The 24933-nt window shown below is 46.3% G+C and overlaps 3 protein-coding genes and 1 long non-coding RNA gene across 5 annotated transcripts in view; 2 read left to right on the top strand and 2 right to left on the bottom strand.

Moving 5' to 3' along the window:
* Positions 1-8912, top strand: part of SPIDR (scaffold protein involved in DNA repair) — a 204213-nt gene extending 195301 nt beyond the window's left edge. Inside the window, exons 18-21 of one of the 2 annotated variants that reach the window (XM_061448525.1) lie at positions 3202-3295; positions 4743-4857; positions 5346-5399; positions 8522-8912. In XM_061448525.1, the coding sequence (XP_061304509.1) occupies positions 3202-3295; positions 4743-4857; positions 5346-5399; positions 8522-8653 (395 nt within the window). In that variant the 3' untranslated portion in view covers positions 8654-8912. The remainder of the gene's footprint in view (positions 1-3201; positions 3296-4742; positions 4858-5345; positions 5400-8521) is intronic. The other variant, XM_061448526.1, reaches the window with a different exon arrangement.
* Positions 8913-10490: 1578 nt separating this feature from the next.
* Positions 10491-12649, bottom strand: CEBPD (CCAAT enhancer binding protein delta). The gene has a single exon (XM_061448524.1). It carries the CDS (start codon positions 12013-12015, stop codon positions 10987-10989), a length of 1029 nt encoding a protein of 342 aa, XP_061304508.1. The 5' UTR covers positions 12016-12649; the 3' UTR covers positions 10491-10986.
* Positions 12650-13184: 535 nt separating this feature from the next.
* Positions 13185-13878, top strand: LOC133266361 (uncharacterized). Its single transcript, XR_009742342.1, has 2 exons — positions 13185-13438; positions 13544-13878. It is a non-coding gene; the product is annotated as an uncharacterized LOC133266361 (long non-coding RNA).
* A 5116-nt stretch (positions 13879-18994) lies between these two features.
* PRKDC (protein kinase, DNA-activated, catalytic subunit) overlaps positions 18995-24933 on the bottom strand; it is an 81949-nt gene continuing 76010 nt past the window's right edge. The window contains exons 81-86 of the mRNA XM_061448523.1: positions 23245-23334; positions 21959-22030; positions 21675-21876; positions 21074-21262; positions 20365-20504; positions 18995-19385 (exon numbers count right to left, since the gene is read on the bottom strand). Of these exons, the coding sequence (XP_061304507.1) occupies positions 19181-19385; positions 20365-20504; positions 21074-21262; positions 21675-21876; positions 21959-22030; positions 23245-23334 (898 nt within the window). The 3' untranslated portion in view covers positions 18995-19180. The remainder of the gene's footprint in view (positions 19386-20364; positions 20505-21073; positions 21263-21674; positions 21877-21958; positions 22031-23244; positions 23335-24933) is intronic.

Genomic DNA, 24933 nt, shown 5'->3' with positions numbered 1-24933 from the left:
GACAGGATGCCTTAATTTTGACATACTGTTGGCATACATATGTGCAGTTCATACTGCACAGAACTGTTTTTCCTCTTAACTATGCTTAAGAGGAAATTCTAGTTAGTCCATACCACATGTTATGTGGGAATATTACTTGATTAACGGTATTTGCCTAGTATATGACTCACCACCAGTGACATTGGATATTTTCATATTTAAGCCCTTATTCAGGGGTGTGGGTTTTTGTTTTCAGTTTCCCTCTTGAGTGAACAAAATGGGGTCAATCAGCTTACCTGGGTTTCTCTTTTTGATTGAACTTTTCCCCTTCCTGTCCATTAATCAGGGTAGCCGACTAGAGAAAAAAAAAGAAAAAGAAAACGAAAAGGAAAAAGTTGAAAGTTTCAACCATTGTGCTGAAAAAGGGTTACTTTTTTTCCTCAGCCCTCCTTTGCACTCCTCACCAGAGACCTGCTTTTCCAGGTGTTGTTCTATTATCAGTCTCTTCTCAATGATGTCAGCCACAACCCATAAAAATGGGCTAGAAGTAAAATTGAATTTTGGCTACATGCATGTCCATTTAAAAGAAGAATCTTGGGAACATACCAAAAGGTTTGTGAATGCCAAGCAAAATCTAGAGTCTTGACAAAGATATGCAGCAGTTGAGCAGCTTAAACTTGAGAAATCCCTTTGCAGGACACATGAGATTACTGTGTGCAAGACAAGCTAGATTGTTAGACTTGTTGCTGCTTTGAGTTGTTCTGACTTCAGTGATTTCTGTTGGTTTTCTCAAGGGAACTCTACATTGTCGTCAAAATAAACCACTAGACATAATTTCATCAGTATGATCCTGATTGATTTTCTTCAGATGTACTTATATTACCTGTGCAATGGCATCCTGCAGTTGCACACAACTAGGGGAAAATGAAAAGGCTTAAAAAGAAACAGATCTGTCAGAAAAGGGGATTTTGTTTTGTTTATAAAATGATTTTTTAATGAAGAAGGAAACATATTCAGTGAACTAATTGGTAGCTTTTCCATGAGCAAGAATCAGAATCACTTAGGTTGGAAAAGACCTTTAAGATCATCAAGTCTACCACTAAACCATGTACCTAAGTGCCACATCTACACACCCTTTAAGTACCTCCTGGGATGGTGAATCAACCACTGCCCTGAGCAGCCTGTTCCAATGCTTGACAACCCTGTCTGTGAAGAAATTTTCCCTAACATCAAATCTAAACCTCCCCTGGCACAACTTGAGGCTGTTACCTCTTGTCCTATTGCTTGTTACTTGGGAGAAAAGACCAGTACCCACCTCGCTCCATCCTCCTTTCAGGTAGTTGTAGAAGCGATTATGTCCCCCCCGAGCCTCCTTTTCTCCAGACTAAAGAACCCCAGTTCCCTCAGCTGCTCCTCATCAGACCTGTGCTCCAGGCTCTTCACCAGCTTTGCTGCCCTTTTTTGAACATGCTTCATCACTTTGGTGTCTCTCTTGTAATGAGGGGCCCAGACCTGAACACAGTATTTGAGCTGCAGCCTCATCAGTGCCAAGTGCAGGGGGACAATCACTTCCGTGGTCCTGCTGGCCACACTTTCTGATACAGGCTAGAATGACATTGGCCTTCTTGGCCACCTGGGCACAAGCTGACTCATGTGCGTCTGGCTGTCGACCAACATCTCCAGGTTCTTTTCCGTCAGGCAGCTTCCCAGCCACTCTTCCCCAAGGCTGTAGCATCGCATGGGGTTGTTGTGACACAAGTGCAGGACCTGGCACTGAGCCTTGTTGAACCTCTTACAGATGTCTCTGTAAAGCCTTTTTACCCTCAAACAGATCAACACTCCCACCAACCTGGTGCCTGCAGATATACCGAGAGTACATTCGATTCCCTCATCCACACCGTTAATAAGGATATTAAACAGAACTGCCCCCACTACTGAGCCCGGGGGAACACCACTGCTGACTAGGCGCCAGCTGGATTTAACTCCATTCACCATTCACTCAATTCAAAGAGAAGCATGCCTATGCTGTGGCATAAAGCATCCTACCTTGTAGTAGCAACTACTGGTGGAAACTCCCAATTATCACAAAACCTGAAGAATCAACATTATTCTTGTAACTTGTTATGACAGAATTGCTTATTCCATCAGTGAAATCCGCTTTGTTTCATTGCATGCATAGAAATTGGGTCGTAAATGTTGTATTTGAGAAGTACCTTTCATGATATTCAGACTAGCTGTCTTTTGAATTTCCAAAGAAAATTACAGTTTCATTGTTTATGTGTAGCTCCCTTCTTTCTGTCAGTCCTTGCCCCAAGAGAACCAGGGAAGCAAGGGATTAATACCCTGTCTTACAGACCAGACTGTATAAATGCTCGCTTAGTCTCCAAGGGTTTATTTTATTGAATGTGGTATGAAACTCTGAGATTCTTGCTCAATAGGAGCTGGAATTTTTAGTCTGTACTTCTGTTGTACCAGTGAGGGTTTATTTTAATTTAACTTCGTTCCTACAGGTGATCCACTTTGTGTGCTTCAAAATATTGGATATATTTTCTCCATATATCCAAATAATATTCATAATTTCAGCGTATCGTTGCCATAAAACATAATACGCTCTTTATTGGCTTCTCGTAAAACTCTGAATGTATTTTGTCTTGCCAAAACTAGCAAGGCCCCTTATATTAGTCAAAAGTATCTTTGGCATAGCCTGCTTAGGCACACACTTGAGTCTGTAAGCCAGATCTGATCTCTGTTAAATCAGTAAAAATGAAGAGTAACTCCACTGTTAATGGAATTTAACCTGCATCGTTGTTTTTGAAAGGGATTGGGTTTCTCACTGGTTTGTGTTTCCTAAATATCAATATCAAGCTATCTGACCTGATGTTTTTTATAGCTATTTATTGCCAAAGAAACATCAGAGAACCAGAAAGAAAACAAACAAACAGAAACAGATCAGAAAAGCAATAAAGCCCCAAACCAAAAGAGCTGAACCTGTTTGGAAAGTTAATTATCAATCATCTACCTTCTGGTTCTTTAAGAATGTAACACGCTCTGCAGTACTGTCATCCCTTGTTCGAGGGACGAGTGAGACTGTTGGAAGAGCTGATGCTTGCTCCAACAAGTCTTAAGCTGAGTGTCAGAAAAGATCAAACCTGCTGTGAAGCCAGGAGTGACTGTGTTTGCTAGCTTAACCCATGTATTTTGTAAGAATTTCATGTTCTGCAGGTACTGTTGTTGGAGTTAATGAGAGCACTGCTTTCTCCTGGCCTACCTGTGACAGATGTGGCAATGGAAAGTTGGAACTGTGTCCCCAGGACAGGTGAGAGTCAGCGTGCTCCAGAGCACTCCAGGTGTTTTGCACATGTAGCCATAAGAGCAACAGGTGATGCAATGATTCCTGCAGGCACAGGCTGCACTTTGTTCCTTCCTAGAGCTAAGATGTAGTATTTTTATTGCTGATGAATTGATAAAGCCTGCAAGGTTAGATTAATTTATTAAAAAAGATACAAGTAGATATGAAATGGTTTGAATCACATTTTTTTCAAGCTAATCTTAAAGTGTCACTCATACAGATTTCATAGCCCACTGCATTACAATATTAGTTTCAATAAACATCCACATAAATGGTAGGTCTGATTTTAAGCTCATTTAAAAGTCGCGTTTTGTGTTTGTCTACCGTAGCTTGCCCCCTGTGTACCACCAATTCACCTCACTTTGATATTGAACTGTGAGCTTTGCTGTAAGTGTGAAAGTGTTGTGTTTCAGACCTATTAAATTGATAACCTTTCTAAAAAGGATGTCAGATGGGTCTGGGAGTACAACTGTCCCAGTCGTGAAGACTGATCCTGGAGGACCTGTTACCACCCAAAATGCTAAACCTGCATCACACTTGCATGCTCTTGGAAAGCCTCTCTTTCAGCTGCTTAGCCATCTTGCTCTTGCAGAGTCTGAGATACCTGACAGAGTAAAAGCATGAGAGGATTAGAGAGAGTAAAAAGTATGAAAGGGGGCTTCTTTCTCCTGGAAAAACCCACAAAAAGCCTAAGGAGAAGTTTGTCATGCTTGATTCCACTGAAATAGATAACGTTTTCCTAAATATGAGAAGCTTTACCTTTTACGCTTTGTTGCATATAGCCTGGGGGGGGGGAAAAGCTGAAAATTAAAGTTGTCCTATATTCTACTATCATGCAAAAAAATAAAGATGTATGCTTACATAGTAGTGTAGTTTAACAAAAAAGTATCTGTACTGTGAAGGACTCTCTGCTTCGTTTGGAGAACAATGTACCATCAATATTTGTTTAAGAAGTTATTCCAACAAGCACTTAGAGCTGAGCTTTATTTTATGCATATAACTTAAGCATGTGCTGAAAATGTTGAATGTTTGCTGAACAAGGGCCTAAATCAATAAGTCACTTGGGCCAAATCTATACTACACATTCTCTCTTGCCATAACTTCTAGAAGGTTATGGGATTAATATTTGCTTAAGTGAGGTGACTGTAAATAGCAACCTCCCACCATGTTGCCAAAACGTATAAAAGGAAGATCGTTTTGCTAGAAGATTGGGTCTCTCTCCAAGACAGTTACTTAGCTCTGCCAACAGAGAGCCCTATTTGCTGTTACCAACTGCATTTCTACCAGGACTTTCCTACCAGCAGTCTACCAGCAAAGTATTTTAGAGAATAAGCTAGCTGGTTTCTTGTGTGTTTTCATTTACAGCTGATAGCTTTTCCATTTCTGTTTTTCCATCATCACTGGTGTATTTCAGAGGATTGCTGTATTGCAGCCAGTGCTCTGAAGTTGTCATTTCACCAGTTTTGAAAATGCAGCTGGAAGTCTTCTTGAGTTGTTCATCCCGACCTCAAAGTACAGTAAAAGTGAAGGTATGGCATGAAATGAGCTTCGGTGTATTGAGTATGGTGAGACTGGATACATAGATCTTAAAGCCACATATGTAGGTACTTTAAGCCGTGGTTCTCTAAACAGCTCTGTCGGAAGAAAAATCCTATAATTTAATCTGATAATAAACTTGTGTTTCCTTGGACTAAGAACCCAGTTCCCAGCTCTTACTCAAATAATACAGTCATTGAGTCCACCCTGAGGTTTGCAAACTGGTTTATGGTCCAGCTGAAGGGCTTTGTTGGGTTGGGCCAGTCTCCACAGCCTACAGGAATGTGTATTTTTAGACTCCCATTCTGAACATCTTCTATGTCACCTCTCCTCTGCTTTCTTGGCCAGAGAAGCAAAACCATTCTATGTTAAAATGATAAATCTTTGTTCAATGTGACTGTTTTAACCTGTGAACAGCATGTCTCTGCATATGTAGGATTTTTTTTGTTGTGACCAAAACCTGTTCATTTTCTCATTCCAGCTGTTACAGAAGACAATCTCTTCCCTCCTGATGTCCTCTGCCAGTGAGAATGGGGTAGGTATAATGAATGTTGATGAAAGAAAGTTAAACTACATCATAACTTACTGTAGAGGCAGAGGGCAGGAGACATGAACTGGGTGGAAAGATACTCAAATCGTAGAAATGAAAGGGATTCCTGGAGGTCATTGTCTGACCTAGCACTCACACTGGGCTATTGCCAGTGGTCAGTTGTGACTTTGGCTGGTAGGGTCTTGAAAACCTCCAGGGATGGAGGTTCTGCCTTTCCAGGCAGCTTGTTTCAGAACTGCACGAGGAGTGGCAAGAGGTTTCTCTAGAAACAATGAACTACTTTTTTCATGTCCACGCTGGGATTGGAGCCGCCTGGGCCCTTTGGCAATGCCATCTCCCACCTGCTATCACATGGCACCCTCCTTTTTAGAAGAGGGATGCTGCAGATGGGCTGTGTAGACAACTTTAGCTCAGCTGAAGATCTGCAGATGCAGATACATACTGCAAGCAGTAGTATGGCCAGACATTCAGAGCTGCAGTGGGCAATGCTGGGCTTTACTTCATTTTCTGGCTGAGGATCCAAAGACAGCAAAGATACAGTCCAAGCATCCCACCTTTTGGGGCTGGTCTTCCAACCTCTGTATAACAACTACTGTCTAATAGCACAACTATTGGCAGGTGGAATTGTGGAGAAATTTGCAAAATGCGTGCAAGAAAATGCTCTATAACTGTATGAATGAAAGACACATAAACCATGGGGGATCTGTGGGCTGAAGTGCAGTTTAGGTAATTGCGAAGGAGTCATTCCTTTCATCTGAGATATCAGAAGAACCCTGACATTTGGCACACTGACCCAGATTTATCACAGGTGAGGGAGGCACTGGGTAGGTGAATGGCTGGCATTGGCTGCCGGATGGTCAGCAGCAAAGGAGTGGCACCTTCAGAGGGTGATTAAGTCCAATTAGGATGCTGAGATTCCCCCCTCTCCATTGCATGTGGAAGGGAGCAAAGGGCAGCTCGTCATGTTTAATCACACCAGTTAAACATCTTCAGTTAGATGACGCATTGGGGTCATTTTGCTTTCCATCTTACACAGTCTTCTAGCATGCTGCTATTACATGCTCCGTGCTTTTAATGGATTTAATGGTAATATTTAAAGTGGAGCGTTGCTCTGAAATGATAAATTATTTTTCTTATGCTGGAGGGTGTGCATTTCATTTAAGCAAAGGTATACAAGAAATTCCCCAAATATGCTTGCTCTTTTAATACGCAGTTAAGTTGTACGGGATGTGTCTGGTTTGGTTACAGACTGACAAAACACAGTTCTTTTTTGAGTTATTAGAATTCAACCAACCTCTTTTTCATGTTTCAGTTTTTATAATGCTAGTATTTGCAAGTTGGCAACTTGGAAACATTTTTTTTCCCCTAGCTGAAATGCAGGAATATTTTTTTCCTTTTTTTTTTTTTTTCCACAAGCATTTCCATCTCTGAACCAGTGCATTTTATCTCAACAAAGATGAATCACGAAAAATACCACTTGAGGTGGCATTTTTTTGCCGTTGCTGCTAAAGTTTCTAAGGATGTAGCTTTGTAATCACTTCTTTTGGGCGGGAGGTTGGTTTTAGCTGTCAGTGGCCCTAGCCACTTGTTCCTTACTTTGTGTCAGCCCATCTGTTACACCAGTATAGCTGTTTGTGCAGCTGCGTGGTGAACTGAACTGCAGAACCAGTCTGGGGTAAAAATAAATGGGGGGGAATAAAAAAAGGTATGTTTATACCTTGAAGCAGGCAACAGGCATGGCTATCCCATACCTGTACAGATTCACAGCCCAGATGAAAGTGGAGGCATGGGCAGAGGCCAGTTTTAGGCAAGTCCCATTGAGGAAAGAAATCACAGAATCTTAGAATGGTTTGGGTTGGAAGGGACCTTAAAAGTCATCCAGTTCCAACCCCCCTGCCATGGGCAGGGACACCTTCCACCAGGTTGCTCATAGCTCTGTCCAACCTTGAACACTGCCAGGGATGGATGGGGCAGCCACAGCTTCTCTGGGCAACCTGTGCCAGTGCCTCACCACCCTCATAGTGAACTTCTTTCTATTATCTAATTTAAATCTCCTCCCTTTCAGTTTAAAGCCATTCCCGCTTGTTCTGTCACTACAGGCCCTTGTAAAATGTCCCTCTCCAGATTTTTTGTAGGCCCCTTTCGGTACTGGAAGGCTGCTCCTAAGGTCACCCCAGAGCCTTCTCTTTTCCAGGCTGAGCAAGCCAAATTCTCTCAGCCTGTCCAATAGGAGAGGCACTCCAGCCCCCCGATCATCTTCACGGCTTTTCTCTGGACGTGCTCCAACATCCCTCGTGTTAGGGGCCCTAGAGCTGGACGCAGTACTACAGGTGGGATGTCATGAGAGTAGAGGGGGAGAATCACCTCCTTCAGCCTGCTGGCCATGCTCCTTTTGATGCAGCCCAACATAGGATTGGCTTACATGGATATAACCTGCAATCTAAGAAATGCTCTCAAGCCAAGCATCAGCTGTCATTGCTGCCAGTGCTTCTGTTAACACGCTGTCTCCTTTTAGAGGAATCACCCCATCCCTCACCTCCAGACAGAGTACAGTCTCTATGGATCTGCTCAGGCACTACTCATGTGGGTAAACTGCCAGTCAGGTCATTAAACAGCAGGGACCATGTAGGTGCTGGCGATTGTACAGGACAAAGTGTGTGTGTAGGGGTGCATAAAATGAGTTGTTACAAAATATTTTTTCCTTTGTTGGCTCTGTTACCTGAGGTAATTGATACCTAGTTTGTACATACACATTGCTAGCACATTTCTGTGAGTGTCAGAAAGCTAGGTAAAGGGAGCACATGTAGGTTGTTATGCTTCAACAAACTCGAGTTCAAGCTCACAGTAGCTTTCTTTATTATTATATTTAACCAGCTCCTATTTAAAAGCCTGGTAGGGAAGCAGCACGTGAAGCAGGAGATCTAGTTACTGAAAATCTAATGGATTAAATCCTTTCTGTCACTTCCAATGCACCTTTCTTTCTGAGTCCTTAAAAAAATTGTCTGTTGGAAGAGGACCTTAACACCCTGCATCTTCCCAGCCGAATGCTGCTTGGAACAGAATGTCCAGGACTGTTTGTTTTAATCAACATGCTTTTATCACTGCAGAGTTATGAGGTGCAGAGCGTGCTGGGAAAGGAGGTGGGGTTATTGAACTGCTACGTCCGCTCCGTAACCAGCCACCCCAACTGCATTGCACTGGAGGAAATTGTTCTTCTGGAAGCAGCAGCAAGACATTGAGTTGAACTCGTCAGCTATTATAGTATCTGTGGACTTTGTAATGTGGTTATCTGTTAACTAGTGCCACCGATAATGTAGAAAGCAAGCATGATAAGTATTCAGATAGTTTATTAAAACTGCGATTTACAAAGCACATTGTGTGAATCCTGGAGAAGTACCTATACAAAAGAAATCTGTTCAACTTTCTGTACTCTGCTTTTTTGGATCAGTTCAGCATTAAGGAATACCATTCTTCGGTGTGTTCACTGTTGATGTGTGGAAACCAACTCACTTGGAAGTTTGAATGGTTGTGAATATTTTTTCTTTTTTATAATACTGTATTATGTGTAGAGGGAATATATTTTACTGATATTTTCGAAATAAATACCTTGCTATAGGCAGTGAACATTGGTCTAAGCTGAGTTTTATCAGTGGATTTCAGATGTACTGCTGGCTGCACCAGTTCTGAGTTGTAACATTTGTTATCACATTGCAATAAACGTTATAAAAATGGAGATTTGAATGAAGCTTATGTTTTAAAGTGTCAAGCACATATAAAGTTAATGTTTCACAGCTAATTGGTCTCTGAGCATAGAAGTACCGTGTTATCTGTAGCTTCCCACAGAGCGGGTGTTTCATTATGATTTCTCTTATGGGTAACAAACAGACTGTTTTGTAGGCCACATATATATCCTCACCCAGACTGTACAGAGACAGGGATTACAGATCAGATAAATAATACCAAAATCTTCCTATGTATGCATTGTTGGAGATATGAGAGTCCAGTCAGACATTAGATTTTCCCCCCCCCTTCCCCTTCCACAGTATTTAAAACCCATTTACAGGTCAGAGGAGGAAGAATGAATGGTTTTGCACAGATCCTGTATGTGATCACCCAGCAGAAAAGGAACAGCAAGCCTGTTGCTGCACTGATCATTCCTGCGGCTGTGGCCGATAGTGGAAAGTTTTACATACGTCACGATTGCCCAGCTTTTGAATCCCCCTTTTTTCCCCTCTTGTCTGTTTCGGTCTTTTACCTACCTCCCCATAAGGAAAAAGGGGATGTCAGCCCATTCCTGCATAGAGGACACTGCTCTGTCCAAGACCAGGGTCACCCCTCGGAAGCCAGTAAGGTTCCTCTCTCAGAAAGTGCTGGCTGTGGAGGTGCTGGTCCCACCAGGCCATGTTTGTGCCAGTGCCCTGCAGATGCTGTCACTTCGTGCGCGCACTAATAAAACTCAGACAAGTTGCTTAACCCTTTGTAACAGTTACTCGGTGTTGTTGCCCGCTCTCGCTTTCACTAGCAGGGATCAGTGAAAGTGGCCAGCTCGCAATAGCCCACAGCGGGCTGAAGTGCATGGACCCAACACCACCTCCCTTGAGCCCACATCTGGTTCAAGCTTAGCGGTAATGTTCAGGAGCGTTAGTGGAGGTGCAGCTTCGGAAAAATGCTTCGAGGTTTCTTAGCAGGAACGTCAACTAACAGTGCTCTATGTTCAGGTAGGCTTTTTGTTATCATTAATGCTCTGTTTCTGGAGGGGTCCCGGCGCCACGGCAGCCCCCATAGCATGGTCTGTGCCATGTGCCACCGCTACTCGGCCCCGACAGCTCAGCGCCAGCAGCTGACTCAGCAGTTCGGCCCAGCCGCGCAGCTCCCGGGACAAACAGACTTTTGTACCCACCACCTGCGAGAGCCTCAGCGGCTCCCGCCAACCACTGCACCTCCCTGAGGCTGCTGTAGAACCAAACGAGCCCCCCCCGCTCGCCCTCACCATCCCGCTTCGGCTGCGGGAGCCCCTTCCGAGGGCTACCCCCCCTCCCCCGCCGCCTTCGCCATACAGAGCAAACGAGAGCAGGGTTGTTTTAAAATGCTTTTTGTTCTTTTATTCCTAGAAATGCTGTAAAAATTGATATAAAAGGTCGAGCATGCTCAGTCTCTCTGGGTTTTCATCCTACTCCCTAAAATACATGTGGGGTTGAATCATTTTAACAGATGTACCATAGCTGCATCGGTATGAGTAAAATGTAGAAAAGATGAAAACTACCATTACAAAAATAATTTAAGGGGAGAGAAGAAAATATATATATATATATTTAGCTTTTTTCTTTTTTTTTTTTTTTTGCAAGTTTCGTGGTGCAAGACCCGGGCCCGGCCCCGCGTCGCTCCGACGCTCCGCAAGCGGCCGGCGGCTCTCACCGCGGCTTCGCGTCTCCTGCCCCGTCGCCCGGCCCGGCCCGGGACGCCGCGGCCCGGCCCCGCATAGGCTCTGCTCGGCCCGGCGCGGCCGCTGAGGTATTTATTTATCATCCACAGTCACCCGGAGTCCGTCTCTCCGTCCCGCTCCCCGCCCCGGTTACCGGCAGTCGGTGCCCGAGCCGGGCTGCAGGAACGAGGCGCTGGGCAGCTGCTTGAAGAAGTGCCGGAGGCTGGTCAAGTCCCGGGTGAGCTGCTCGATCTTCTTGTGCAGCTTCTCGTTCTCGGCCGAGAGCTCCAGCAGCTTCTGCTGCATCTCCTGGTTGCGCCGCTTCGCCTTGTCGCGGCTCTTGCGCACGGCGATGTTGTTGCGCTCCCGGCGCTGCCGGTACTCGGGGCTAAACCTGTCCACGCACTTCTTGCCGCCCCGCTCCTTCCCGCCGGGGGCCGGCGGGGCAGGGACGCCCTGCCCCGGGCCGGGCAGCGGCGCTGCGGGGCCCGGCGAGCGGGTGCTGCAGCTGGACGGGGAGCTGCTGCCCGGCGGCTCGGGCGAGGTGGGCGGCGTGGGCTGCCCGCTCAGGTTCATGATGGTCTGCGCGCAGGTGGCGATCTGCGACGGCAGCAGCGAGGAGGACAGGTCGCTGTCGCTCCAGTCCGGCTCCTGCTTCAGCGCGCCGCGGGAGGAGGAAGAGGAGGAGGAGGAGGAAGAGGAGGAGGACGAGGAGGCGGTGCGGGGCTCGGCGCCCAGCAGGGTGGTCATGGCAGCGCCGAGGTCCTTGGCGGGGTCGCGGCCGGCGCCGCCGCCCGGCGGCAAGTACTCGCCGTAGTCCCCGCCCCGCTCGGGCTTGTGGTTGCTGTTGAAGAGGTCGGCGAAGAGCTCGTCGTTGCAGAGCTCCAGGTTGGGCACGGCCGACATGGAGTCAATGTAGGAGCTGAAGTCGATGGCGCTCTCGTCCTCATACATGGCCGGGGCGGCGGCGCTCAGCTCCGCCAGGTTGGTGCCGCTGCCCCCCAGGCCGCCCCCTGCCTCCTCGCCGCTCATCCCGCAGCCGCCGCGGCCCCCCGGCTTGCAGGCGGGACCGGGCCCGCCGCCGCTGCCCACCTTGGCGTCGTAGAAGTTGGCGGGCTCCAGGCACCAGCTCTTATAGCATGCCGGGGAGTCCAGGCTGTAGAGAGTGGCGGCGCTCATCGGCCAGCGGGACGAGGCGCCGCACGGTCGCGGCAGAGGGGCTCCTGACCGCGGGCACCAACCTCCGCTCCGCGGTGATAGCAGCTCCAGTCTCCGCCACGGGCAGGTGGGGAGCGGGGCTGGTGCTCCTGCTGGTGCTGCTGCTTGTACTGGTGGTGGTGGTACCGGTGCTCCTGATGCGGTCCCGCAGCCGCTTCGCTTCCCCGCGGGGATCGATCCGGACTCGGGTCACGCCGCGCTCGGCGATAGGAAGCGGCTATGGGACAAGGCGTCTCTGGACCTGGGAGCGAAACGCCCGCTCGGTCCCTTCTTATACGGCGCCGGCCCCGCCTCCTGCCCCAATGACGGGGAACCTCGAGTGTTCCCGGCACCCCCGGGGACCGGGGGCGGGAGCGGGTGGGGTGCGCGGCCGCGGAGGCAGGGCTCCCGCCGCGGAGAGCTGCCGCCTCCCGGTGGAGGATAGCCGCGGGCAGGGGGAGACTTCCCTCCGGGGGGGTCAAGCCTAGACTTTTCATCCCGCGGACCTTCGCTCCGTTGGGCGGCTGCCCCCTCCCCGGACCACCCCGTCCCCCCATTCCAGCGCTCCGGTCGAGCGTTAATTTACCCTTTTCCTGTCTTACTTCCACACGGGGCAACGGAAAAGGCTCATTTCACCGCTCCCCCTACACGCTGCACCCACTCCGCACACGTTTCCCCAGAGGCGCCTTGGATGAAGCGCTCCGGGAAGGATGCTGCCTGCCCCACGCATGTCCCTGTGCATCGCCCGAGCGCCCTCCCGAGGCTCCGCTCCTCCCGCTGGAGGAGAGCTGTAACACCCCCGCTCCAGTGACGGGGTGGCTGCTCGGACTTCACCTTGCAGGATGCTCCCGTGGGAAAAGGGCTGTTAAGGCATCTTTAGCTACTTCAGGGTGCCTGCGTGAAGTTAAACCTCTTTAAAAACTTATGGTTAGTCATTACAACCCCTCTCCCTTTCATCCGATTAACAACTACCATTAAATTGGCAAGCATCGGAGAAATGGAACTATTGTAAGTGTGTGAAATAGCTACGTTTTCAAATTACTTAACAGTTTATAGCCCCCTGGCATCACCCGCAGGTGCTCCGCTGCCTGAATTGCAAAACACATGAAAAACCCTTTAAAAATTCCATTTTAAGATTTATTATTTTTTCCCCAGAAGACCTGGCTAGCTTTGTGACACCAGCAGGACTTTGAGCAACCTAGGTGGAGCTTTGAGCAACCTGGTCTAGTGGAGGGTGCCCCTGCCCATGACCAGGGGTTGGAACTGGATGAACTTGAGTGTCCCTTCCAACCCAAATCATTCCATGTTTCTATGTTCAGTGCAGCCACTGGCTTCCCAGCCTAGAGCTCAGATGAAACATGAAGCTCTGCCATGCCACTCGGTGGTGGCTCTCTGGGGAGCGTGGGTATGTGCAGGGCCCATGGCATCTCCCTGGGCAGGGCTCCATCCGGCGGTCCTGCAGCTGTTGCCGTGGCACAGCTGTTTCTCTAAGGGGTATGTATTTTAACAGGAATAGCTGGGACAGGGCTGATCTGCACTCTCCCTTTGGCTCTGAACTCCTTGTGGGAAGCTTGTGGGATCTGGGTAAGTGTTCTCTGCCTGCCAGGTGAGGTTTTGCATCTGGCAGGTAAAGCTTCATGTGGAGGGGCTTGGCTTTATTCTCAGCTGTAGTGCTGCAGTAACCCCGCAGAGACATTACGTTGTTAAATAAACAGACTTGATTTGCTTTGCTCATCAGGGGTTTGACCCTGCAGCCTCATCCCACAGCATTAAGCACTGACAGTGATGCAAGAAGTGGAAACAATTTTCCTCTTCCGCATCTTCAATAAATAACATTCCCCCAAGCCCAGCTTTGCATGTTGTTTTCTGCCCTTCAGCACTGGGGTATATTCACATCGCATGACTCTGTGCCACCTGCTCCTGGCCTGCTGTCTGCAGGGAACATAGTGCTCCTGAACTTTTTTCTCTGCATGAAGTGTAGGAGGGCGGGTGGGAAAATCATGGGAAGGTAGTTCAGAAAGGGAAGGCAATCTGACACGCAGACTCCCTCCCTGCTCTGTGACAGGGTCTGGTATCACCTCACCTGCTGTAGCCATGCAGTGATGGTTTGTCTTGGACAGCGTCTCGTTTTGCTGTTTATGTGGAACTCTGTTGTGCTTTCAGCTTCCGGAAGTCCTTCTCCCCAAAGGGCAGCTGCTCATCAGTGTTGGCGTGCAACTGTGCCAGCCTGGGCAGCCTCGTTTAATGCCCATCATGTGTTACTTCGCAGAGGAGACTCAATTCCCAGCCAGGTCACCCGGCCCCGCTGGGCACCCTGCTGCACAGCAACCAGATTCCCAAAACCCTTCAGAGAGCAGCAACTGCTGGGCACGGACACCCTGCGTAAGCCTCAGTATCTGCCAGCCCTGTCACACCTGAGCCTATCTCGGTGGGTGCAGCTTTGCTTCCAGTGTCTTCAGGACCTGGAGGGGTGTTCAGAGCTCATGGTCAGACCTGTTGATCCCTGCCCCAAAACCGTCCCCTGGAAGGCTGAAGTTGGCTGTGTTTGCTGCTGGGTTGGAGATGCGTGATTTCAGGAGCACATTTTGAGGGGCTCCCACGTGCCACGCAGGGTGCGAGGCCCTGGGGTGGTGAAACACCTGCAGCAAGGCACCCAGGAGTGTGCAAGTAGGTGGTACTTGTCACTTGCCAAAGCACTGGGCTGAAGGCAGGTTGATATCCATCCAAGCTTTGCTGTTTCCTGGATGGATTTGTCTGGCACTTCAGCACCTGAATCTGTTCCCATCTGCACAAGTACTTTCATGAGCAGAGAAGCAGAGACAAGCCCTTGATTCCCTCACCCACGCTGCTGAGTACCGGACCCACCGAATTCTGGCTTACCTCTGGGATCTTGTAAGCTCACACAGCGTGAGAAACATTCTGAGCATCTGAATTTCAGAATGATTTCTTCAAAACCTCTTTGGGGTTCCTGCTCCAAGTGAAGGCGAGAGGAGCGTTTAAACCTGGGCAGAAAGGGACAAGAACCCTTTCTCTAGAAAGAAACCTTTGCATAGAAAGAACAAAACCTTACGTTACTTGGAGAGCTGGCAGTGAACCCAGAGCAGCACCAGGACCCTGAGCAAGTCCTTCAGGTACAGGAATTAAATCACACTGTACTTCTGACTAGTTTTTCCTCATAAACAAGGGACAGGCCACTCAGGGAAGGTGAGTAATCAGGCCAACACTTCAGCCTGGCTTTAATCCCCACCATCCTCCTTCCTGCATGCTCATCTCTGGCCAGAAGTGCAGGACTTTTTGGAACAGCAGGGCTGGGAGCCTGCCGAGGCTGGGCTGGTCCTGCAGAGCCTAAAGAGCCCTTCACTGCTCTTGGGGTGCTACAGGGCTGAGGGGAGCTAGCTCCCGGGGGATTCATGGCCTCGGGCAAGGCAGCCGCAGGAGGGACACCTACCTTATCCTCAGTCCAGCACCGGGTTTCACAGGGAAAGGCTGGCAGGATGCTGACAATGGGGAAAAGGTGCAGAGGCGGTTTGCCCGGTTTTCTCCTCCCCCCACAGAGAAGCAGGTGCGTGATGATCGTTTAATTCAACAGGCAGAAGCCAGGACCGGCACTCGGGGGCTGACCCGGGAATGGGACATGCAGATGAGGAGGTGCAAGTTGTTTGAGTCAAAAAGCTGCCACACTCTCCTAGGGAGACACTACCTCCTTGAGGCTGGTGTTGGCTCTCATTAGGTAGCACAGTGACTGCTCGACAGACCCTCCCTATCCCTCATCCCACCCCTGCCGAGGCTCCTGCCTTTCTCGTGTCTCCGGTCTCTGCAACAGTATTTTGCTCACCACAGCCCTTGTACTCACTCGGGTCAGCTCACTGCAAATTCAGACTGCGGCCCCCCTGCTCCAAGGGAATGAAGAACTTGCTGGTAAGTGGAAGGATTCTTCCTTTTAGCTTGGTTAATGCCTGTGCTCTGACTGCCTGCAGGTTGCTCAGCAGCACCTGTAGCTGCTGAATTAAATCTTCCACCCTGGGCTCCCGAAAGGCCGCAGTGAAATGCTTCAGACCCTGTGCTCTTTGTTTCCTCGTGCTCTGTGGTGGACGCGCTGAACCTTTCCTGTCAAGGGGTTTTGCATGAGGTCCCGTTAGGGATGAGATTCATGAGCTCCAATTTGCAGCTACATCTTCTGCCTAACTAAGTGCAATCTTGCACAGTATCATTTATTGTGGGTTTAATGGACAGGTAGAGCGAGTGCTCCTCTCTCCTGTCCCACCAGAAAGGAAAACACCCCCACTGTAAATAGAGTGGAAACTGTAACCCAACCTGTTCCAGTCCTTTCGGGCCACTCCTTCCTGAACTGTCTGCAACAAGAAAATCTCTAAACCCCTTATTCTGGGCTCTGTTGGTTTAATGTAAGGGGGGTAACTCTTTGGTAGCTTTTCTACAAGATCAGAGGCACTATTCGGTGCTGTGTGTGGCTGCCAGGGCATGGCCTTTCTGCACAGGTGCCATTTCTCACAAGCAGCTTGAAGTTTTTAAACCCCAGGTCATTTCCAGCTGAAGCGTATGGTGTTAATGGAGTGACCCTGCAGACCCTCATCCTCAGTACTTGGGAGGGGGAAAGAGAAAGTGGTTTAAAGTAACCACAATAAATGCTTATTTTAAGTCCCTGATTTTGAAAAACATGAAGTCTGGGGAGGAGTGTCTCTAAATGTAGGCACTGACTTACCTGACATGAGGAAGTGGCTGGCCAAAGCCTTCAGCATGAAGCCGTAGGGAACTCCTTATTCCACGGCTGAGGACAAGCCTCATTCATTGCTCTTGTGGAGAGCTCATAGGCTCCTTCCTAAGCCTAAACATGTGCTGGAGCTGTGCCACATCTCAACAGACACCTCTAGGTAACATTTAAACTGGGGGGCAGTGGTGGGGACTAAGGGAAAATGCTATGACAAGCCCCATGCAGGAACCTCTTTATCAGCTGGGAAAGGAGACTGCAAGCAGCAGAGGTTTCCTCTGTGCTCCGCAGGGTTGTAACTTTGAGTTACGGGGAAGACTGACAGAGGTGGTAAGCACTAGCTTAAACATTAATTTATTCTATACACTAAGAAGAACCTCCTGAGAACCCATACTAATGCTGTGTATAGCTTTTTAGCTGCAACCAGGGAATTTCAGATAGCGTGCACAGCACGTTATTTAATCTGAGAAGAAAATAGTCTGCTGTACTTGTGAAAAGCTACTCAGTTTTGTTTTGCACCAGGAGACCTGAAGCAGTCTCCAACCCTGATAGTCTTTTCTGGAAGCCAAACAAGCCCACCCCATCAAGCACAGAGCCCAGCGACTTGAGGTTTGTGTTGCATCAGAACTTTTCTTGCTGCTTCACAGGCTGGCTTCAGCCCTTTCCTTTCAACTGCCGTGTTTTATTGAGAGCAGCGCCCTTCAGTCAGGATTGGGGACAGCAGCTGTGATTCACGTACGTTGGAGGCTGGTTCCAGGCTCATTCAGCTGCACAAGGAAAGCTCCATGAGGACGATTCTGCTTGCTTCGCATAGGATACATTTCTGCTCGTGAAAACTCGGGAGCTGCGTTTTGCTCATCAGCTGGCACTTGAGCTCAACAAATACACACCTAGTAGCACTAATGTAGCCGAGGCTTCCACATATAGCACTTATTTTTGTGCCAAAATGGAGTTTTTAAGTTATCATGGGCATGTTCTAAGCGCTTTTGCACCACCAAGGTTACTTTCGCCTGTCCAAGTCTTTCTTTCACCCCTGGGCTGAGGGCTTTTCGCTACAGAGAACAGGGCATGGGCCAGGGTTCACCCCAGTTCCTTTCCCAAAGACCAAGGATGGCATCTTCCTGCACACAAACATCTACTGTTGCTGAAGGTATTGAAAGTCCTACAGAAGAGCCTCGTTAAACTATAAACCTAAACTTTGTCCTCCCCAGCACAGGTCAAAGTACCCAGTGAGTATCTGAGATAAGTGCCAGAAGTGAAATTAACACCTCCTACGAGTGGCCACTTGATTTCCAAATGTCCCCTTTGCCGTTTCATGTAGCTTTTTATTGTGCTTTAAACCGTCTTGTATTTATTTGTAGAGTGGCAAGGTGAAAGCTAGGGCACCTCACCTAACCCTAACCAAGACAGTCGTTTTGCTGCTGTCTTGTCTGATACCAGCCATGAACAGAATGAAATGCACCAAGACACCTTACACAAGTGTATATAGACTGTATCACACATGCTTATGAAAAAAATAACCACTGTTCATCAGCTATTGTCTCTATAAATGGGTGTGGGTGTGTTCTGTGATTAAAAAGCCCTGAATTAACTTTCGAAATGAGGTATTGGTCTGAAAGCTTCAACAGACATTTCCTCTACAAAAATACAGCTGAACAATATTTCAAATTAATAAAATCTGATAAAAAGATTCTGAATGTCTTGATTTGTAACACTATTGACCTACTAAATATGCTCAGTTGTTTAAGAGGAAGGTAACAAATAGTAATTGTTGCTGGAAATATTTGAAACAGAAGAGCTCCCTCGCTATCCACTAGACCCCAGTGAGCAATCTTCCCCACCCTGAGTTTTCCCTGGCCTTGTATCCAGGAGGCAGATTCCCAGCTCTCCAGCTGAGATTTATTCATGCCTGGTGCCAGCAGCACTCAAGGACCTCAGTGAGACTGGGCCTGCCCCATCACCACGGAGGCAGGAAGGAAAGACTGCAGGTAGTAAAAGGGCAAGGACTCATTTTTATTATACCTTATATGATAATTATTAAAAGCCCCAATGGAAACTATCTCCTACAATGAACGCTGGGTAATAAAGAACTGTAATATTTGAAAGAACTCTTTTCCCCTTCGCCATCTGTGCTGCACTGCACTTGCCATCAAGGTTACCTGACGGTGTGGCTCTATCCCTGCCAACATCAGAGAATCAGAATGATAAAATTGATAAAAGACAATTTAAAAAAGGTCACTTTTTGAATACAGCTTTAATACAAAAAATACTATTTTCTATATTAGCCAAGTTAACCATGTTTATCATCATTGTTTAAGAGTTTGGGCTTTTTTTCCTTTCTGGCCTTAAAATTCTAATCTGGTTGCAGCTGTGCATTACGGTATACGTTCCCTTGCAGCCTGGGCTTTAGAGAGCAGCCCCTCACATCCAGGCTTCCCATCCTTCCCAGACTCTGCCAAGAATGTTGGGATCTGTTGCTTGATCGATCAGGCATCTCACTTGTGTCTCTTCTGAAAGGCCATCCTCTGGCTCCTTGGCTCTGATGTTGTTATCAGCATTACCACAAGCCACAGCTGCAAGATCATTATAAGAAGGTGACTTCTCGTGGCCGAGGCGCAGTTCATCACTAAAATTGAGAACACAAAAGTAAGATCTTACTAAAAGAAACAAGCAAAAACATCTGTGATGGATTTTTAAACACCAAACAGTACTCGAACACAAGTCCTGCAGCTTTATTTTTCAAGACGTGGAAACTATTCAATAGCTGTGGAAGGCAACTGATGATTTCAGGTGTCCTTTATAGTGAATATTTACCATGAATATTTCAAGCTTGTCAAAGATGTCTAAATGAAAGACAGCAGCAGCTCACATCTGAGCTGTTATCTCCCTACCTGCCCTACTGATTTGTGTCTGCAAGGAATATTTTGATGCCTTTTCCAGTACAGCCTTGACCACAATAGGGACTCCTCCCAAGTCCTGCACTTTTCAGTGTTTGGATGGTTTTAAAACAGGCTTTTCTTTGCTTTTCAACCCCCCTCTTGATTAATCCAAAATGTCTTTTTAAAAGAGGATGGAAGGGATTAATTGTACTTTAACTGAACTTTAAAGACATTCTGCCTTTAACCAGACTTGACTAGACTGACATAAAAAACCTGGGAATGCCATCAGATTTGAATTTGGTGGTTTTGGGAAACAGCAATACCTCCATGCCTCCCATACAGCTGGTTCAGGTTCCATTTCAAGCAACTGTCCAGCAGAAGCATATTGATTTAAATACCACCCCCAGACTAGAAGCCGTGGAGACGAACATAAAGAACAGCAGTCTGAGGAGTGAGAAGTTAAGCAGGCTTACAGGGTGGGGTTGTGTGTGCTGCCAGGAACAGTAAAACTGCTCAGGAGGCCTGAGCTGCAGCAGGAACACTAATGGGGAGTTATCTGGTGTTTGGCTGATAGGGCTATTCAGAGGGCTTGTATGTGGACCAAATGATTCTGACAGGAGGCCTGTCTCTTTTCTTAGCTGCCAGTCTATCTGAAGGGAGTGGAATCTGACACAGGAGACTGCCAAAGCTCTTGAAGCAGATGAAAGCAGAAGGAGAGTATCTTACCAAGTGATTGTTGCTGGATTGGCACCTGTAAGCTTTCGTTTGACATAGCTGACTCTTTGCAAAGGGTACCAGTTTACTTCAGATGTGTTTACTTCCTTAATCCATGTACCTCCTTTTCTCAGTTGTCTTTGTTCAGAGTTCTAAACAGAAAACAAATTTGCCCTATTTATCATAAATTATATACTTAAAAGCCCTTTAAGCTGCCCAATCATAGCAAGTCAAGCTCAAGTGCAAATGCAATAGAGGGCAAAGTAGTGACGATATCTATCCAGGCAGTGACTCAAAATTTAATTTACAACTGGAGTTACTGAAGTGCAACTAGTTTCAGATTTTTTCTCTGTAATTATTAGTTTGAACCATACAGTGTTACATAAATTTAAGAGTCTGAATACAAAAAAATGAAAATATGTATGCTGTGATGTAAGTTTCATAACATGATCAAGAGATACCCACATTTTTAGGATTATCATGCAGATAAAGAACACTGCAATGATAACACAGACATATGCTACTAGTCTTTGTCCACTGATCATTTAAAATCCTTTAAGTTCAGTTTCTTTGAGAACTCAGAAAAACAAAAGAAAGATAAGAAAAAGATAAGAGGAACACTGAGTGAACATCAGGAAATACTTCCCTTTCTGATCAGTTTTATCCTTAATACAGTTTAAGAATTTTCACATAAAAAAAAAGGAAAGAGGAAAAATCCCACCTTCCAGTCCAAAGAAGGCTCTTTTACAAATACATCCATCGTGCTGATGAGGAGATCTGGATCCTCACGATAAGCCCTTAGGGCATGTACCATCACACTGTAAATGAGACCCCACTCTTTCACTGGCATCATCAGATTAACAAATTGGCGAGTCAGACGAAAAGGCATCAACTCTGGCACCGGCAAAAACTAGCCAAGGGGAGGGACAGTCAAAACAAAACAAGAATTAAGAAGCCTCGGAACAGAAGGATTAGAAATAGATTTTTTTTTTCTTTTCAAGCTTTGAAACCCTCTCTGTCCCCTAACTGAAAATAATGTGTGACAGGGCTGAGCAGGACCATCAAAGCTCTAGTCATGAATATTTAGAGACAGTGGTTAAAAGTATGGCTGAATTATATACCACCATACCACACAGACTCCATGAAACTCTACTGCTCCTTGTTTGTCTGAGAATATATGGAAACACAGATTTTCTTCTATTAACTAGAAATAACTTGTAAATATTATTTTGCATCAGAATAGTGGCAATTAAATTTAGCACTGAGACCAGATGTGTCATTGCACATAAAAGCTGTAATAAATTAATTAGAAAAGCAAATACCTGTGTAGCTGAGCCAAACGCATATCCAAAGTCTATTCCCACCATGCCACCTGTCTCCTTGTTAATCATGAAGTTGGACAGATGTCTATCTCCAATACCAAGTATCCAGTGGCTGATGCACATCAGTGCATGAGAGCTGGCAAAATGGGACCGCAGGGACAGGAAAGCTTGAGGAGATGTACTCATTTTCACAAAGGCTCGCCTTAAAACAGAAATCTCTTGTTGCATACAGATAAACCACCAACATTTGTTTCACAACCTGCAGCCTTTAACAGTGCACTTACCGTAGCAGGTCTTCTGGAACACTGCTTTCCCTGCTTCTGAAAGACTTAACTGTTTCTGTACGGTTAGCATTTCTGCAAATTAAAGAAGGAATAATGTTAGCTATTGAAATAACAGCCCACTGGGTGTTAGAAGTTCAGATTTATACACAGAATCATAGAAAGGTTTGGGTCAGAAGGGAAACTCAAGATCATTAAGTTTTATCCCCCTTGCTATGGGCAGGGACACCTTCCACTAGACCAGGTTGTTTGAAGCCACATCCAGCCTGGCCTTGAACACTGCCACGGATGGGGCAGACACAGCTTCACTGGGCAGTACCACTGAACTGTCGAATACTAGTGTGGACCAAAGAGACAAGATCCCAGATAACAGTTTCTTCATGAAATATCGACTCCTGGAGTATCTTGGTGCAGCTGGATTTAAGAACTAGGCCAGAATATGAATGTCTGAATAGTCCTTCTTACCTTTGCATCTCCTGTAATCTTTTATAGCTTTGGATAACTTAAAGAAGCAATAAAATACATTCCACAAAACCCACCCTTTACCAACCTAGTATCCAAGATGAACCTTAAAGGTTCTCCATTCTGTGAATATAGAGAATTGCATTTTAAACAGCAGCCAAACTGTGTACTAGGGTACAGCTCTGCAATGGAGCCTAGCATGAGATGAGTGGGGGCGATTGGGAATTCCAAAGCACATTCTGGATCTGAATACAAGTATTAATGCCCATGCACTAATTTAAAGGAGTCAAAGTTTTCCTTTAAAAAGCAAGATGCTTGCTTAAGCAGGTTATGAGCTCATCATGCTCCACTGCAAACTCTAGTTTTCCCCCCTCTTCAGTGCTAGATCTAGGCAGGTGTGGAAATTCCTACGAGAGGATGCTCAAGTTGGGACCTGAACCATCAAATATTCTTAAATTCTCAGGGAATCACAGTGATTTTCTCTGTCCAGCTTCAGCAGGTGCTCTGGCTCTGAGGCAGACTACCTAACTGCATAATCAGGAAGGAACAAGACACCTACAAAATAAAGAAGCAGATGCTCTTCTTCAACTAGACACTTCCTTAAAGAAGTGAGCAAGCTTCTGGAAGCATTCCCGTGCTCTGGGGGGATTTTGGCAGTACTAAACTCCTCCTGCAGAGCATCGCCAGTAAGACAAAGGAGTAAAATGAGCAAAAAATCAGATCTAGCCTGCAAATTATAATGCAGATCATATTTTTCCTGGAATTTCTACAACTCTATGTGTGCACACTCTAGTTTCTATATTTTACATGCAGTTCTCAATACTTACCTATACATAACCTGGTATCGAGAAATGCCTTGTGCTTTCCCACCCATCTTGGACAGCCACTCAGAATAGGTAGCATGAGGTCCCTTTTTGCTAGGGACAAAAAAGAAAAGCTGATGATTTCCCTATATTACCTTACCACTCTGTACTTGAACACCTGCAGGCTGTGTGCTGCTATGACCCATGAGATTTTTATGCACAGGAAAAGTCTGGTATCTGCAGCCTACATCAATCTTAGCCTTGCTCTGGAAATGAAGTTTACGCAATCAGTGCATATGCTGATCCATCCATCTCATTCCCCCTAGCTTTGAATGCACTTCAGCCATGTTTGTCAGAAGATTAGAATCCTCAAAGGTGTTAACTTGTCAATAGGCACTGTGAAAATTAGATACTGTGTTGACAAGAAAGACTCAGAATAATTTCTCCAGGCAAGGAAAGATATTTTCAACAGTCTTGCATCCATCTGGGAGGCATTATGCAGCCTATCACAGGAGTAGGTATGTAACCAATGCTGCTGTTTGTCCATGGGAATGCAGGAAGGCAGTCCTCAGTGTGTACAAGAGGGGAGGAATGGGAGCTTATTGAAGAATTTGATCTTTTTTTTTCCCCCATCTTAACTAAATATACTAGACATTAAACTCCTTTTCCAGAGAGAAAGCAACTTAGCAGAGCACCTGCCTTCCCTTCCAAAGCATGTTCTGAGATATAGAGATCCTTTCCATGTAAGTATTTATCATTTATAGACTGCAGAGACCATCACTTTGGGATGAAGAAAAGGATGTCAAAACTTCAGGAAGGTATGCCCCATACCCCAACAAAAATAGTGCCAGCAAGGATTTAATCAGAATTTTCCTTTGTGAGTGCTATCATTCAACCATAGCTCAAGATAAAGTGTGGGTAAGTATTTAAAGCCTATATACAACAATAAAGCTATTTTGGAGGGGGATAAATAATCAACTGTTTTTAGAAAGACACTCATCTTCTACATTTAGTATATCAGAAATTTTCTCCCTTCATGAGGTGGTTCCCTGTGAGGAGTCCCCCACTTTTCCAGTCAATGAACTGAGACTAACGTAATACCGCTGCTCTTCACAAAAGTGAAGCAGACTGCAGTAATACTGCAGTAATGCAGGAACTGTAACAGTTCCTGAACTGCTCACAAATTCAGTAATTATAGAAATAAAGACTCTCTGTAGTTGAACCTCCATGCTGGCGGCTACTCCAACCGGCACCATAACCAAGAGGACTTGTAAAAATAAATGGTGACAGCAACGCTCCGACAAATCCAAACAGAGATTATGCACCAAGAACAACATTGGTAAATAAAACTACATGTCTAAATTCCAGCACAGAAAGAGACTGAAATGATAGAATTAAATCAATTTTACAATTATTAGTCCTCCAATTACAATCAAGAGAAAGCTAACTTATTCAAACCCAGCATTTTTATAAAGTCAGACTGTTCTTTTACAGGTGTGTTTTATGCATCTGCTGACAATTTCCTCTGTCACTGACTCACTGCTGAACCTAGGACCTGAATAGCTCTGTCTCTGCTCTGCTCCTCTTCCCTCTGCTCAGCTCCCCGCCTCACTGACCTACGTCCATTTCCTGCCTGATCAAATCAAGAGATCAAAATCCTTTGCTTGTAAAATCAATGTACTGATAAGGAAATTGTGATGATAGTGACGTCAC

The sequence above is a fragment of the Pezoporus flaviventris genome, unplaced genomic scaffold (genome assembly GCF_033815535.1).
Source record: "Pezoporus flaviventris isolate CSIRO_AGI_PZ_B2104156 unplaced genomic scaffold, CSIRO_AGI_Pfla_v1 ptg000007l, whole genome shotgun sequence".
In the NCBI taxonomy this organism is placed as follows: Eukaryota; Metazoa; Chordata; class Aves; order Psittaciformes; family Psittacidae; genus Pezoporus; species Pezoporus flaviventris.
This window is presented reverse-complemented; position numbering and strand designations above follow the sequence as displayed.